The sequence below is a fragment of the Camelus bactrianus genome, chromosome 4 (genome assembly GCF_048773025.1).
Source record: "Camelus bactrianus isolate YW-2024 breed Bactrian camel chromosome 4, ASM4877302v1, whole genome shotgun sequence".
Classification (NCBI taxonomy): domain Eukaryota; kingdom Metazoa; phylum Chordata; class Mammalia; order Artiodactyla; family Camelidae; genus Camelus; species Camelus bactrianus.
In genome coordinates this window covers 90,794,332-90,812,147 of record NC_133542.1, presented here as the reverse complement: position 1 = coordinate 90,812,147, position 17,816 = coordinate 90,794,332, and the positions used below count along the sequence as shown (strand labels likewise).

At 32.8% G+C, this 17,816-nt stretch overlaps 1 protein-coding gene across 1 annotated transcript in view; it reads left to right on the top strand.

Moving 5' to 3' along the window:
• Positions 1-17,816, top strand: part of UBE2R2 (ubiquitin conjugating enzyme E2 R2) — an 89,582-nt gene that overhangs the window by 60,486 nt on the left and 11,280 nt on the right. The window contains exons 2-3 of the mRNA XM_074363163.1: positions 4,928-5,014; positions 15,352-15,449. Of these exons, the coding sequence (XP_074219264.1) occupies positions 4,928-5,014; positions 15,352-15,449 (185 nt within the window). The remainder of the gene's footprint in view (positions 1-4,927; positions 5,015-15,351; positions 15,450-17,816) is intronic.

Sequence of the window (17,816 nt, the reverse complement as noted above, 5' to 3'; positions counted from 1 at the left end):
TATGTGATTATATTTGGGTTCTTGTCTTTTTTATTTTTATTTTTTAATGTGATTTTAATGCCACATATACAGTTCACTCATTTAAAGTGCACAAATCAATGGTTTCTAGTATATACATCAAGTTGCACAACCATCACCAAAATCAATTTTAGAACATTTTCCTTATCCCCAAAGCCCCATACTTTTTCATAGTTACCTCTGTTTCCTCTTAATTTATCCCCCAGCCCTAGGCAACCACTACTCTATTCTGGACATTTCATAAATATGTGGTCTTTTGTAACTTTCTTCTTTCATGTAGCTAGTGTTTTTGAGATGCATCCACATTGTAGCATGTATCAATACTTCATTCCTTTTTATTGCTAAATAATAGTGTCTAGATATGTGCCACCTTTTGTTTATCTATTCTTCAGTTGATTGACATTTGGGGTTCTGCATTTTGGCTATTCTGCTGTTGAACATTTGTGTACAAGTTCTTATATGAATGTAATGTTTTCATTTCTCTTGGATATACATCTGCTAGTGGACTTGCTGTGTTACATCATAAGTATGTTTATTCTTTCAAGGGACTGCTAGATTGTTTTTCAAAGTGGTTGTACCATTTTGTATCCCTCTAACAATGTATAAAGCATTCTAATGTCACGGCACCCGGGCCAGCGTTTTATTTTCTCTTTCACTGTAGCCTTCCTAGTGGATGTGAGGTGTATCTCATTGTGCTTTCAGTATGCATTTCCCTAATGGCTCGTGATCTTGAGCATCTCCTCATTTGCTTATTGGCCATTTGTTTATATTCTTTGTTTATATAGAAATTTCTATTTAGATACTTTTCCCATTTTAAACTTGAGTTATTTCTCTTTATTGTTGAGTTATGAACTTCTTTACATATTCTGTATACATGTCCCTTATCAGATAAATGATTTGCAGATATTTTCTGCCTTTCTGTGGATTGTCTTTCCATTTTCCTTGTGTGTTTTGTTCCATCTGGTATTCCTATTACATGTATCTTACACTTTTTATAGTCCTTGGATCCCACAGTCCTTGGATATTCTGGTCTCCCCCCCCCCCCCCAGTCTTTGTTCTCTTTGCTTTTCTATTTTTGGGAATTCTATTAATAATATCCTCTAGCTCAGGTTTTTTTTCCTCAGCTCTGCCCAGTCTTAATAAGCCTATTGAAGGCATTCTTTATTTCTGTTAGTGTTTTTATTGCTAGCATTTCTCTTTGGTTCTTTCTTAGCATTCCCATTTCTCTGCTTAGATTGCCAATCTTTTTGCATACTGTCTATTTTATTCATTAGAATCCTTAGAATATTAATCATAGTTGTTTTAAATTCCAGGTCTAATAATTCTAACATCCTTGCCATGTCTGATTGTGATAATGGCTCTGTGTCTTCATTTGCAACTTTTCCTTTTGATATGCCTTGTAATTTTTTCTTAATAGCCAGATATAATGTACTGAGTAAAAGGAACTGCTGTACATGCCTTAGTAATATGGTGATGAGAGGAAGGGGAAGTGTCCCGTACTCCTATGACTAAGTTTCAGTCTTTTAGCAAGGCTTTGACTCTGAACTCCTCACAAGAATTTCTTAGTTTTTTTCCCCTCTTAGGTGGGATTTTCGGGCTGGAATTGAGTATTCCTCTTTACCTATGTCAGTTAGGCTCTGATAATACCCTAGTAAGTTAGACTCTGATCAACTAGTTTCTCCTGAGGGCAGGCCTTGTTAAAAACAGAGTCCTGTGGAGTATTTGAAAGGATTTAACTCCATTCTTTTGAGTGTAAATATCCAGTTGTCTCAGCACAATTTCTTGAAAAAGCTCCCCCAACCCCGCACCATTGAATTGTCCTTATATTAATGCCAAACTGTCTTGATTACTATAGATTTGTAGTAAGTTGTGAAATTGGAAAGTGTGAGTTGTCTAACTGTTGTTCTTTTTCAAGATTTGTTTTGGCTATTCTGGATCCCCTAAATTAGTATATGAATTTTAGTACCAGCTTTTCCATTTCTGTAAAGAAGGTAGCAAGGATTTTCATATAGTGGTATTGAATCTCTAGATCAGCTTGGGGAGGATTTCCATCTTAACAATATTAAGTCCTGCACCATATGAACATGTACTACTTCATTTATTTAGATCTTTAATTTTTTTTAACAGTGTTTTTTACTATTTAGGGTGTAAAGTTTTGCACTTATTTTGCTAAATTTATTCCTAAGTGTTTTACCTCTTTTGGTGCTATAATAAATGGAATTTTCTTAGTTTCATTTTCAGTTTGTTCAGTGCTACCATATAGAAATGTAATTAATGCTGGTATATTGATCTTTTGTCTTGCAACTTTGTTGAATTTGTTATTCTAATAGAGTCAGTGGGTTCCTTCAAATTTTCTATATACAAAATCATATAATTTGCAAATAGATATAATTTTTCCTCTTCCTTTCCAACTAAGATGCCTTTTGTTTCATTTCATTTCCCAGTTGCTGCAGCTAGCATCTCCAGTATAATGTTGAATAGAAGTGGTGAGAGTGGACATCTTTGTCTTATTTCTGGAATTAGGGAGAAAGCATTCAGTCTTTTACCATTAGTGTGATGTTATGGTTTTAACAGATGCCCTTTATCAAATTGAGGAATTTCCTCTGTATTCATAGTTTTTTGGGTGTTTTCAGTCATGAAGGGGTGTTAAATTTTTGAGTTATTTTCTTAGCAGTTACCCTTGGGATTACAATCAATATCATATAATTATGTAGTTCAATTAATAACATCTTAATTTCAATAGTATATAAAATCTGCTCCTATATAACTCTGATCCCTCCCTTAGCTTTGATTTTTATTATACAAATTACTTCTTTGTATGTTTTGTGCCCATCAGTAGATTTATAATTATTATACTATATGTATCTTTTAAATCAGGAGGAAAAATTAATGGACAAAAATCCTTTATATTTACCCTATATTACTGTTTTTATGTGTGCTTTTTATGTTTTTTATGTACTATTTAGTGTCTTTTCACTTCAGCCTGAAGGCCTCCGTTTAGTATTTCTTGTAGGGCAAGCCTTGTCACAAGTTTTCAATTTTTGTTTATCTAGGGTGTCTTAAATTGCCTTCATTTTTGAGGAATAGTTTTGCTGGATATAGAATTCTTGACAGGTTTTTTTCTTTCAGCACTTTGAATGTCATTCCACTGCCTCTGTCTTTCTGGTTTCTGATGAGATATCATCTGTTTGTCTTACTGAGATTCCTTTGTACTTGATAGAGTTTCTCTTACTGCTTTCAAGATTGTCTTTGGCTTTGAACAGTTTGATCATGATATATACATCATAGATCTGTATGAGGGCATGCCTTTAACACTTAGGTACTTGGAAACTCTGCCTTAACCTTCACTACCTGGTTGTGTAGATCCCTAAGTTCAGCCAGAGTTGCCAGTTTAGGGCCTTCTAATGACCTCTCATGACCTTCCCAGAGCATGCACATAGCCCAGGCACATTCACAGCCCTACACATTGACCTGGTCTTCTAGATTCTTAGAAATTTGTCAGATTTTCAAAACCCTGTGGACATCTCATATCTCAGCTTTTTCTGTTAAAAGTTTTGGTTTGTTATTTGCCCTAACAGGCACCTTTGAAGTTAGAGTTGCCTGTCATTGTTTTCAACAGCTACTCCCAGGAAAAATACTTTCACATTGGCCAAGCCCCAAATCAGGTAAAATACAGACAGCCTTTGCAACTATGGTCAACCAAGGCTGTCTGTATTTTACCCAAATCAAGTAAAATACAGACAACCTTTGCAACACCAGAAAGGTCAAATAATGAAAGTTCTTTGAGAATAAGGCTTCGAAGACGTTTCAACCCATTCTGTGGCTGCTGGTCTTCATGTTGAATGTGAGCTTTTAGTTTTAAGGCTACCATGGCTCTGGAGAGAGGACTAGGGCAAGTTCAAACACCACAAAGTTTATGATTTTCTTTAATAGATGCTCCCTGAGTTCCTGCATGCCTTTGGTTATTTTCTAGATTTTGAAAAACTTGATTCTTAACAGTTTTTTGCTATTTTTGCATTGCTTTCATTGAAGACAGAATTTTTGAGGGGTTCTGACTCTGCCATTTTCACTGCTCTTCTTGGCTTACTTATTCTTAGCTTGTACTTTCATTCCCTTCCTTACTCTTTTACTGGTACTGTTAGATGAGTTCTTTTCTGGAGTTCTTCGTATTTGAAATATGGTATACTGCCAAGGACATTCACTATAGCAGTATTTACAGTAGTGGGAGAGTGAAAAACAACCCAAATGTCCCAAAATAAGGATAGTTTTTAAAAAATGATTCATCTATATATCCATATGATGGAATGTTATGCAGATACTAACAGTCACACATTTGGAAACTACTTTATGACAGCAAAAAATGTTTATGATATGATACAGATGGAAAAAACAGATTATAAAATACAGTGCTCAAATTTTTTAAAATAAGTTTTGTAAAGATGTAAGCATATGTATGCATCAAAAACTCTTGGAAGGAGCCATATCAAAATGGTAGCATTTATTATTTCTGGGTTAAATTGTGTTAGTTTAAAAAATTATCTTTGTTCTATATTATGTACAATAAGATTATATTAACTACTTTTTATTATAAAAATAAAATACAGCTGTTAATGTGACACATCTGTACATATTACTGCTTTTCACTCCTGTGTTCAATTAAAACTCATATAACTGTTGAGCTTTGATAATTTAACATAAACTTTTATAAATATTTGAAGAGATGTTATAAGAACATACTAATAATAACCCTGGCATTGGGGCTAACAAAATATATATGAGCTATTTTAATCCCCAGAGTCTACTGTATAGAAAGGAGTTTTGTTTCCCTGGGGTGTATTAGGGTGAATTGTTAGGCAGATGAATAACCTGTAGTCTCATTTATTAGCATTTTATTTTTTTTTCTTTTCAGGCGCATATTAAATTTCCTATTGACTACCCATATTCACCACCTACCTTCAGATTCTTGACCAAAATGTGGCATCCCAACATTTATGAGGTAAGAGATGTCTATTATGAACTTCTCTGAAGATTTATTTTTTAGATACTATCCTTTGTAAAGTTGCCTCTGTAGCTCAGTAGCTGTGATAGTTATGCTGTTGCCACAGAGTAGTCATTTTTAATTAGCAGTAGTTAAATTGTTCAAAAATTGGGGATAATTTTTTAATACCAATGTATATTATAGTTAATTTAAGGTTGAGGCTTTAAACCTTTGCTGCTTATTGCTAAGATTATAATGCATGTGTTAACGTTTTCAATTTTTAAATTTAGTAGATAGTCATACAAATTTCTTTGTGTACCTAGCCTCTAGCTTTACAGCAAAGCTCAGCTGTTGCTCTGATCAGAGATTCACCTTTTTGAGGGGAAGATTTATTCTGCTACATTTGTACTGGCCTCCCATAAGGAGGTGCTGTATAGTAGTTGAGAATCCCTTTTAAAATAAATTCAAGATTAGGTTCTTTTACTGGATAAGTTTACATGCCTGGGAAAGTCATTTCTAGCTTTTTTGATGAAATATACGTAGCTTTGAGCTAATCTAGAAGGATACTGGAATGATGCATTATGTTTCTCAGGATAATATTGTCACGGCCCACTAATATATCCTTTCAGTCTACTCCCTTACTCTGTAATCGTTTTCATTGCAGTAGGGCTCTGAAGTAGTCTCATATTATTGTAACTGAGTCCCAAGCATTAAAATTGCTTTTTAAAATTTTCAGCTTTAGTTGTGTAGTCTTTTTTTTGGCTAGGTGGAGAGTGGGAAGCACCTTTGCTCCAGAAACAAAGCTACATAGTCTTTGTGTCTTTGTTTCTTTGTTTCTTCCTTCCTTCCTTCCTTTCTTCCTTTCCTCCTTTCTGTTGAAGTATAGTCAGTTACAATGTGTCAGTTTCTGGTGTACAGCACAATGTCCCAGTTATGCATATACATACATATATTTCTTTTCATATTCCTTTTCATTAAAGGTTATTACAAGATATTGAACATAGTTCCCTGTGCTATACAGAAGAAACTTTTTTTAAAATCTATTTTTATATATAGTGGCTAATATTTGTAAATCTCAAACTCCCAAGTTTATCCGTTCCCACCCCCTTTCCCCGGTAACTGTAAGATTGTTTACTTACATAGCCTTTAAAGTGCTTATAGGCAAGTAAAGTACTTACTGTATGGTTCTGAATTTGGATCTCAGTCTATAAATTAGCACACTGGAGCAGCTTTGTCATTTTTCACAACCTGCTTTTTCTGTAAGTCATTTTCTTCATTTTTCTTTCCTCCTTAAAATAGGACAAACTGGGACTCAAAAGATCATAGGTCATTACACTTCCATAAGTAATCTCCAGAATATTGTGTGTTTTTTGTTATCTTTATATTTGACATAATCATAATACAGATAATAAACAACAGTGAATATGTTATGCTGTTCTGTACATTAAAGTTATCTTATTGTAGGAGAGAGACTAGAGAAGTAAGTCACTGTTTCATGAGTTCAAACTGAGTTCAGTACACATAGAACTATTTTTGTGTTCCTGTCTATTTAATAATAAGAAAATTCTTGCCTTCAAAACTGAGATAAGAGAGTTTAGGTTCTTTCTTGCTGTCTAAACTAATTCACTTGAAAGCCATATACTTGCCTGTTTCCATCTCAGTTACCTAACTCTTAAACTGCTCTCAAAAAAGAAACATAAAAAACAGGATAAAGGATTCAAAGCTCTATTGGAAAAAAAGTGTAGGTAAACTCCCCTTTCCACTGCTTTTTCATCACTTAGGTAGGCTATTTAGTTCTGTCTCTTAAAATTTAGCATTGGATCATTATTTTAAAAAGTATTTTTCAAAAAAATATATTTTCCATAGTCATAATAAAAATTTTAGTAGTAAAATAATGCATGCATATCTTATACAGTTGTTTTCCATGCCATAAAAGTTTTGTTTTTTAAAAAAAAGTGTTGTCATAGTTAGGAAATTAAATTTGATGTAATCAGATGGGATCATAAGAGACTTCTCACATACGTTAGTTTACTTTGCTACTTTCAGTGTCAGAATTGAACTTTTTGAGGGCCTGTGTCAGTATTTGTGATTCTAGACATTAGGGCTCATGGCTCTTGGCTAAAATGATATTCCTGGAAGTTACTCTCTATTCACCCATCTGTGTTGTGGCCTATGTTAGAAACACAGTGAACCTCGATGTTAGATTAGTCACCATAATGTTTACTGCACAGCTATTTATAATAGAACTCGGCACGAAAAGGGAAAACAATGGCAACAACGACAGAATAAAAATACAAAAGGAAAAGCCTACTCAAATGCCAAAATATGTTGAATTTATGAAAGAGTTTTTGGTATATTAACTTAATAATCATTAAAAATAAATATAGTGAAGACTTTTTGGTAGAAAATAGTTTATAATGTTTTTAAAACTATAAGAGCTTTGGTTACAGTTTTGTTAAATACATTCATAGACATATTACTGCAGCCCCACAAGTTATAAGTACTGCTTTTATATGAGTAAATTTAATTTAACATTTCTTTGATCATTGCCATGTTTGTGAAATTTGTGAATATCAAGGGGGAAGCCTGGAGAACAAAAGAAATTTAATATGAACTTGTCATCAATGAAACATACTGCATATTCTACTCTTTTCTGCTTCATAATATGTTAAGTGATCTCAGTAAGTTTCCTGGTTCTGTGTTACTGTGTGTTCAGAAATAGACAGCCAACTTAGGCCCATTTGCTTCACAAGTCATGTATTAAAATGAGGTTTTTAGTGGGGAGGGTATAGTTCAGTGGTAGATTGCTTGCCTAGCATGCATACGGTCCTAGGTTCAATCCTCAGTACCTCCATTAAAAACAAATAAATAAATAAACCTAATCCATCCCCACCTCTCCCCACCCTACAAAATGAGCTTTTTGTACACACCCTCCTCACTACAAACTTCACTGCTATGGCAACTCAGAATCTCACTGCTCTTTGTGTGTATTTATTTTTAAAGCTTTTTGGTGATAGATTAGTTTTTAGAGTAGTTTTAGGTTCGGCACAAGATTGAATGGAAATTATACAGAAGTGTTGAATATTTAATGACCCTTTTAGTACTAGTGAATTGCAGATCATAGTATGAACCTTTCTTTTAAAAAATAATAAAAGATTTTGGATGATTTTTGAAGGAGTATACAAATTATTCTTCCTGTACAGTGTTTACAGATAAATGTCACCAGTGTAGTCATGAAATAAAAGTAACAGTGAGATGGTGTATTTTAGGATACTTGATAGCCAATAGGAAAATATTTTGCTGTTTTAATTAAGGTTCAAGTTCTGAAGTTATTCTTGATCCTAGACTCAGATGATTCTTAAGACTTTATACTAATCTCTATAGCCACCAACACTGTAAGGATGTACCAATCATTAGGGTGTGGTATTTTAATTAAAAATAAATCCTACTGTTTTATGCTTTTCCTAAAACATGCTGTCTTAACTTGGGTTGCCGTAACAAAATACTATAGATAAGGTGGCTTAAAACAACAGAAATTAATTTTCTTACAGATTGAGAAGCTATAAATACAATATCAAGGTGTCAGCATGGCCAATGTCTGGAAAGACTCTTCCTAGCTTATCTCTGTGTCTTCATGTGGCTTGAGAGGAAAGCAAGCATGCCCTAGCTCTCTGATGTCTCTTACAAGGTTTTAAAAAGGTTTTTGCCAAGTCTGCAGAACTATTGCTTTTGGGAATATAAAATTTAGGCTGCATGAATGGTGAATGAACCTAATTACATATAGTTTATGATCTTTGTAATTATTTACATGGAATAGGCCATTAGGAGTGAAATGGATGAAGAGCTCCACAATCAGCTCTTCAAAAACTGAAAGAACTCGATGTATCAAGAGGTCCTTTATGATAAAGCTGTAATTATAAATTGTATTTTAAAATTACACTGAAAAGGCCAGGTAAAAGCAAGGATACTATGTTGGTTGGGGTTCTCCAGAGAAACAGAACCAATAGGATATATAGAGGTACATATAAGAGGAGATTTATTGTAGGAACTGGTTCACATGGTTATAAAGTTTGATAAATCCCACAGTCTGCCTTTTGTAAACTATGGAGCCAGGAAAGCTGGAATTAAATCCATTTGAGTCCAAAGGCCTGAGAACTGGGGGAGCTTCTGATGTGAGTCCTGGAGTCCTGAGGCTGAAGAATCAAGAGCTCAGATCTACTAGCCCAAGAAGAGAGAGAATCTGTCCTTCCTCTACCTTTTTGTTCTGTTCAGGCCCCCTTAGAGGATTAGATGTCTGTCACATCATCATGGTGAGGGTGAAACTTCTTTACTCTCTACTGATTGAAATACTAATCTCTTCCAGAAACACCTTCACAGACACACTCAGAAATAAGGTTTAACTTATAGCCCAATCAAGTTGACACATAAAATTAACCATCACAGATACCTCTCTTTTTTCTACCATTCCTCCCTTGCCATCCACATCAGGGTTCTTCTATCCTCCATGTACATCGTTATGTCCTCAGTGGGTGTAATTTGACTGGAACTACATTTGAATCCTTGAAATGGCAAGGTGTTTATAATAAGGGTTTATTCCCTTCTTAGTTGATAACAGTAAAATTATATTTAGAGAGAAAAACAGTGATATCTTAGCTGGTTCTGCTCCACCTCCTTTGATCATTTAACACACTTTTTTCTCTTTAATTGTTATTCTTTTCTCTGTTTAGTGGGATTATCTCAGAGAGTTTCTGTGGTATTTCTGTAATTTCTCTGAGAATTTATTTTAATGGTTATTCCACCCAGGAATCAAATAATGAAGCCAAAGAAATACATTAGAATTGATTACAAAGTTGTGATATTACATTCTCTGATGATCTTTCAAGACTAGGACAAACTGCTTAAGTTCATTATTCTTAAACTCATTTCAGATAAATTTTAAATGTGAAGTTTTTAAATTCTAAAAAATTTAGAATGGATTTTATTAAAATGCCTTGATTTCAATATCTATGTTATAAATGTACTAGAAATATTAAGTTGAAACCTATTTATTTTTAAAATTATTTTGCAATAATTATGAACTTGAGTTTCAAAGCTAGTACAGAAAATTCTCATACACCTTTTACTTATGTTCCTCTAACACTAATATCTTACAGAACCATGATATCTTCATCAAAACTAAGAAATTAACTTTGGTACAGTACTGTTAAGTAAACTACAGACTTTATTTGGAATAAAATGTGGCATGGGGAACTTAAAACATGTAGTACTTGTCCTTAGCTGCTGTGTATTCCTTTAGGTGAAACAAACTCTATTTCTGTATTGTGTTATTAAATCACTGGAAACAACATGCTTGTACTGTATGATCTTTATATATATATAAAAAATATCTTTATATATATGTGTGTGTGAGTGTGTATGTGTATATATATGTGTGTGTGTATATATATATATATAAAACATTTTTTATTGAGTTATAGTCATTTTACAATGTTGTATCAACTGTACTGTATGATCTTAATTCACATAAAGGTACTGAGTGCTCTGTTAAAATTTTGTTATATTATCAACATTTATTGTGTTTATTTTTTTAAATGTGCATTTGATGAACATTTAAGATGTACATAATTTTACTCAGTGGTCTTCAAGTAGGGACCTGAATAAAACATTTCTCTAGTTTAGAGTCTTCAAATGAATGAATGCTTTCTTATCAGCTAATCAGAAATGTGTTAACCTAATATATTTTATTTTCTTTAGCTACTAGAATAAATTGTCAAGTAACTTCTCTTTGGTACCTGATAAAATATGTTTTCTTTTAATTGTCTTTATCATTAAAACAGATCATTATTAATTGACTTATATTCTTTATTTCTAAAATATTAGAGAAAAGATTTGTGGCAGAATGTTCCTGTAGAAATTCTAAAGTCTGTACATGAGTTTCATCTTAGTTTATATGAACTAAATGAATAAGATAGAAAGTCAACAGAAACCAGACTTTGACTCTGATTTAGTGTTGAAAGTTTTCTAGCAAATGTAATTTAGTATTACACATTATTAACGGTTTGAACCCTATCTTGTGTTTGTTTAGATTTAGATTTTGCTTTTTTCTTTATTTTTTTCTTTTAAAAAATTAAAATTAGGATATCAGTTTGCTCTGTGAGGATATATACACCTTAAGAATTTAACTACAGGTATGTTAGCCATCATTTAGAACGTGCTAAGCTCTGGTTTAGAAATAATTTGTGACGGGATTCTGTGTATATTTACGTAATTATATTCGTGGATTTGCAGATATTATGCATTGTCTCTAATTTTAAGGCATAAGAAGGAGGCTTCTCTAGCCAGTGATATTCCCAGAATTGGCAGCTTATCACAATCATGTACAGCAGTTAGAGGTGAAATTCACAAACATAAAACTAACCATTAAAGTGAAAACAATTCATGACATTTGATTCACAGTGTTGTGCATCTAACACCTCTATTTTTAAGGCATTTCTTCCATCACTCCAGTGTAAAACTCCTTACCAATTAAGCAGTTTCTCCATTCCCAGTTCCCCCATGTCTCTGACAGCCATCAATCAGCTTTCTGTCTTTATGTACTTCTCTCTCCTGGATATTTCATATCAATGGAATCATACAATATGTGACCTTTTCTGTCTGGATTTCACTTAGCAATAATGTTTTGGAGGTTCATCCATGTTGTAGCATGTATCAATACTTCATTCCTCTTTGTGGCTGAATAGTATTCCATCATATGGATATATCACAGTTTATCCATTTATGAGCATTTAGTCTGTATCCACCTTTTGAATATGTGAATAGTGCTGCTGTAACCATGTGTATACAAGTATTTGCTTAAGTACTTTTTTTCACTTCTTTTGGTTGTATACCTAGGAGTGGAATTGCAAGAGTCAAATTGTAATTCTGTTTTACTTTTTGAGGAATTGCCAAACTGTTTTGCGGCAGCAATATATGAGGGTTCCATTTTCACCAACAGTTATTTTCCATTTTTGTTTTAATTGTAGCTGTCCTAAGGGAATAGGAAGTGATAACTTATTGTCATTTTGATTTGCATTTACCTAATAACTAATGATGTTGAGCATCCTTTCATGTGCTTATTGGCCATTTATAAATTTTCTTTGAAGTAATGTCTGTTCAAGTCCTTTGCCCATTTTTTAACTGATTGCTTTGCCTTTGAGTCATAGAAGTTCCTTTTATATTATAGACATTAAATTCTTATCAGATATGATTTGCAGATATTCCATATTTATAGATTATTTTTTTCACTTTCTTGATACTTTCCTTTGCACAAAAGTTTTTCATTTTGATGAAGTCTAATTTATTCTAGGTTTTTTTGTTTGTTTGTTGCTCATGCTTTTGGTGTCATACCTGAAAATCCATCGCCAAATCCGAGGTCGTGAAGATTTACCCCTGTGTGTGTTTGTGTGATTTTTTTTTTTTTTAAGAGTTCATGATTTTAGCTCTTAATTCTTTTTCATTTTGAGTTAATTTTATGTATGGTATGAGAGCAGAGTTCAATTTTGTCCTTTTGTTTTTGAAAATCCAGTTGTCCCAACATCATTTGCTAAAGAGACTGTTCTTTCCCCCATTGAATGGACTATGGTAAGTCCATCTTGTCAAAAATCAGTTGGCTGTGGATGTATGAGTCTGTTCATGGACTCTCATTTCTATTTCCTTGGTCCATGTGTCTGTCATTATACCAATTCTAAACTGTCCTGTTGACTAGCTTTATATAAAGTTTTGAAATCAGGAAGTAGAAATCCTTCGGCTTTATTATTCTTTTCCAAGATTGCTTTGGCTATTGTGGGTCCCTTAAGTTTCCATATAAATTTTAGGAACAATTTGTCAGTTTCTGAAAAAAGGAAAGCTAGGATTTTGATTGGGATTACACTGAATCTATAGATCAAATTGGGAAATTTGCCAGTGTTAAATCTTCTACCCATGAACACAGGCTGTTTTTTTATTTATTTAGGTCTTTAATTTCTTTGAGCAATGTTGTAGTTTTCTGTGTTCAGGACTTTCATCTCCTTGGGTAGATTTACTCTTAGGTGTTTTATTCTTTAGAGAGCATTGTTAAGTAGAATTGTTTAATACGTTTTTTAGGTTATTCATTGGTAGTGAATCAAAAACTAATTTTGGAATATTTGTCTTGTATCATGCATCTTTGCTAAATTTGTTAGCTCTAGTAGTGTTCTTGTGAATTCTTTGGAATTTTCCTTGACAGTTGCAAATGGAAATACATTTACTTCTTCCTTTTCAATTTGTACGCCTTTTTGTATTTCTTTGTTTTCTCTAAGTGCTCCGTCTAGAACTTCCAGGACAATGGTAAATAGCAGTGGTGAAAATGGGTACCATAGTCTTGATCCTGATCTTAGGAGGAAAGCTTTCACCATTGAGTATTATGTTAGCTGTGTTTTTTTTGTTGTTGTTGTTGTTTTTAATAAATGCCCTTTGCAATTTTAAGATAGCTACCTTCTATTTGTAGTTTTCTGAGTGTTTCTACTATGAAAAATACTGGATCTTGTCAAATGCTTTGCATCAGTTGAGATGCCCATCTTTTAATGTCATTTCTAAGTACAAATCTGTCATTTCACAATACAATTTTACTTATATTAAACTGTGAACAAAGTATCATGCTCCTCTGGCCTCGGGCTGTATTTTTCATTCAAACTGGGCTCTTGACTGCTGTGGTAGGTAGGTAGTTATGCTGGGTCCCTCAGAGATGTCGACGTCCTAGTCCCTGGAACCTGTGATATGTTAGGTTACGTGTTAAAGAGGAATTAAAGAGGAATATAAATTGCTTATGAGATGACCTTAAACTAGGATTCTTCTGGATTACCCAGGTAGGCCCAGTGTAACTACAAGAGTCCTTTAAAGTAGAAGAGGATAGGCGGAAAATGAGAGTGAGAAAGAGATGTGCCTTTGGAAGAAAAGCTCAGAGAAATCCAACATTGCTTGCTTTGAGAATTAGAGGAAGGGGGCCAAGAAAAAGGAATGCGGGTGGCCTTTAGAAGCCAGAAAGGGCGAGAAAAGGGATTCTTAGAGTCTTCAGGAAGGAATGCATTGCTTCCCACACAATGACTTTAGCTCTGTGGAGAGCAATGTCAGACTTAGACCTGCAAAACTGTGAAATAATAAATTTGTGTTTTTTAAGCCAAGTTTGTAGTAATTTGTAATAATACAAAATAAATGTAACTACCCAAACATGTTTTATCTACTATTTATGATGTTGGTTTATTCCTTCAGGCAAACTCATGTCTAAATTTCCCTTATGTTATTAAAATTGTACTTATTATTGAAAGCCCATCTCAGAGCTTCCTCAGTCATTAAGCCTTATTTTTGTTTTTGTTTTTGTTTTCCCCTACATCAATCACCTCCCAGGTATCTTCTCTAAATATACATAGCTTCTCTCCTTGTTTCTGTGGTGCTTTTTTTTAACTTCCTCGTGGCATTTAACAATGATACAGTTTTAGAATATAGTATTTGGTATTGATTTTATTAAAAATTTTATTCTCCTTTTAAAAATGTTCTGTTATCTTGAGTGTGTGTGTGGATATATCTGAATTTGGATTTATATGTAAAATTTTTACGCTTTATATAGTTCTAAGTTTTAAAGAATTTGAATCTTTTATTTTCTTTTAGAGCAAAAGATAGATGACTATATCTTAATTTATGTTGTTTATTCTGTTAACAATCTGTATTGCATATGGTAGACGATCCTTATGTGTTTGACTTAAAAGTTAATGTACTTGTGGATTAAGTCCTATAATTTAAATTTATGAACCAAAATATTTTAATTTTAGTGGTAAATTGTTCTGTCTGAGGAAGTTCTCATTAAGTTGTTTATGTGTTTTACTTTATATAAACTAGTTATTGAAACCAGTGATTGATTTTAAAGGTGATTATAGCATCTCTCTAGACAGATTTTAAACAAGGTCAGATTTTTTTTGTTTCTCTTAATATACCTTAGGTACAGATGTGTGAAAATAAAGAGAAATATTTAGTTGCTTCTTGGGACTGTTAAAACATGATTTATCAAATTTGTCTTTTTTCAATTTTTAAATGATTTTTTTTTTAAGAAAGGTGGTACTACACAGTGGTTTTTTAAACTAAGAATTGTGTCTTGGAGATTGGTCAGAGTGAATATTTGTAATATTAAAAATGTCTTAATTCTTCATTATTATTGATTCCAAACATGAAGAAAAAGCAGAATTGTTTACTCCCCTAATGATAAGAAAATAAGTTTTCTAAAAATAAAAAAAAAACTTTAGCACAACTGACATTTTTTAATATTACATTTTTGAGTGTTTACTGAATGTGATATTTGTGTCTTGTAGAATGGAGATGTATGCATATCAATTCTTCATCCGCCTGTAGATGACCCACAGAGTGGAGAATTACCCTCTGAAAGGTGGAATCCTACTCAAAATGTCAGGTAAGGAATTAATTACATAAGGAATAATCTGGTTTTTAGGTGGCTCTTAAGATTGGATATTAGATACTGTCTTTTGACAAGTACAGAAGAATCCTTTCTGTAGTTGGCTGTTTTGTCCTCTTCTAGATCTTTAGGTAGCATGTACGCATCATTTTGAAGAGCTGTTTTACGGGTAATGATGCATATTGTTAATCATTTCTCTGTGTTCACCTTGGAAGGACTTTTCTAGTCTGAATTCTTCCTCTTATGTTACCTAAGTTCCACCCTGCTGCTTTGGATTTCATGACTTCCATGTTAGGATTGGTTGCCTCCTTATGCTAGGATTCTTAAGTCTTCATCTTTAAAAACTAAAATTTGACCTTAAGTAATACTTTTAAAAGAACTTTTATTATCTGACTTTTTTTCTTTGTTTTGGATAAATGTGGATTTTTTTCTTATGATTTGGAAGACATACATTTCTTGTAATTTCCTTTGATTATCCAACTAGATTGATCTGTTAAACTCTCTGTCTAGATGGATGGATATTTAATCATTTTCTTTAGTGATGTTCTGTATGTGTGGGAGTTGGTCACATAACCCTTACAAGAATTTTTAAAACTATGTAGACTGTTGCATGTTTTTAAGTGCAGTTTTTTACATCACAAAATTAAATAAAGAATTCATTTTTTTCTCCTTGCATTCACATTTCCATTGTACTCTCCCTACTGAGTTTTATTCTAATACTTGAAATGTTTGTTTGATAGCCTTATTTATATTTTTATGCAACAAAAATCTGTATTGACAATAAGGCTCTAGTTAAACATTTCTATATTCAATTATTTTATTAATGTATTGTTGATTAAAAACAAGTATATTACACTTTGAATATGCTTTTATTTTTTACAGTTAATAATTATTAGAAATGCATTTTTAGCCTGATAATTTGTTTTCAGTTAATTTCTGTATCCATGAATAATTATATTGCTAGAATGAGGCAGAATACAGCTTTACTTTTATATATATACATATATGTATGAATAATATACATTATATATACTTTGTATATATCTATATACATGTGCATATGTGTGTGTGTGATAGATAGATAGTAGGTGCAGTGATTAAGAAACCTTATTTACATGTGATGATAGTGGAATAAAAATTTTAGGGCAGTGGAACTAAAACGTTTTAATTCCTTTGGAATTATTTGGCAAAAATCATGTAGTAGTGAGGAGGATATAGCTCAGTAGCTCAGTGGTAGAGCGTGTGCTTAGCATGCATGAAGTCCTGGGTTCAATCCCCAGTGCCTCCCATTAAAATAAATCAATCAATCTACCACCCTAGCCCCCTCCAAATCATGTAGTAATCTGTTGTGAATCGGTTTGTTTGTTTGTTTTTTTATGTTTTATGGAGATACACAATTCTCCCATTTTAAATATATGGTTCACTTTTTTAAAAAATATTTTTAATATTTTATTTTTTTTAATATTCTCAGAGTTGTACAACCATCACCACAATCAATTTGAGAAGATTTTGATCACCCCTAAAGAAACTCATACCTATAAGCGTTTGTACTCCATTACCCCTCAACTCTATACCCACCCCTCCACCCATATCCCTAAGAAACCCAGTCTACTTTCTATTTGGATTTACCTCTTCTGAACATTTCATATGAATGGTATCATAACCATATGTACTATTTTGTGACTGGCTTCTTTAATTTCGCAAGTTTTCAAGGTTTATCCTTGTAGCATGTATGAGTACTTCATTCCTTTTTATGGCTGAATAATATTTGAATGCTTATACTACACCTTGTTCATCAGTTGATGGAAATTTGGGTTTCTACTTTTTGCTATTATCAACAATGCTAAACATTGTGTACAAGTTTTTTTATGTACATATTTTTTCATTTTCTTGGATATATACCTGGGAATGGAGTTGAATGGTTCATATGGTAACTCAGTGTTTACCTTTTTGAGGAACTGCCAGACTGTTTTCCAATGTGGCTGCACTAAATAGTACATTTCCACCAGCAGCATGTGAGAATTCAGTTTCTCTACACCTTTGTTATTGTCCTTTTATTATAGTCATCCCATTGGGTGGACATGGTTATCTCATTGTAATTTGTCCTCATTGTGTTTTTTAAAAAATAACTTTAAAAATTTAGAACAGTTTCAGAGTTTCAGAAAAATTGTGAAGAAGGTACAGATAGTTCCCAAATACCCAGCATTTGCCAGTTTTCTTTATTACTAACATCTAATGTTAGTATGGTTCACTTATTACAATTAGTAAGCCAGTACTAATATATTATTATTAACTAAAGTCCATACTCTTTCATATTTCCTTAGTTTTTACCTAATGTCTTTTTTCTGCTCCATCCAGTACCCC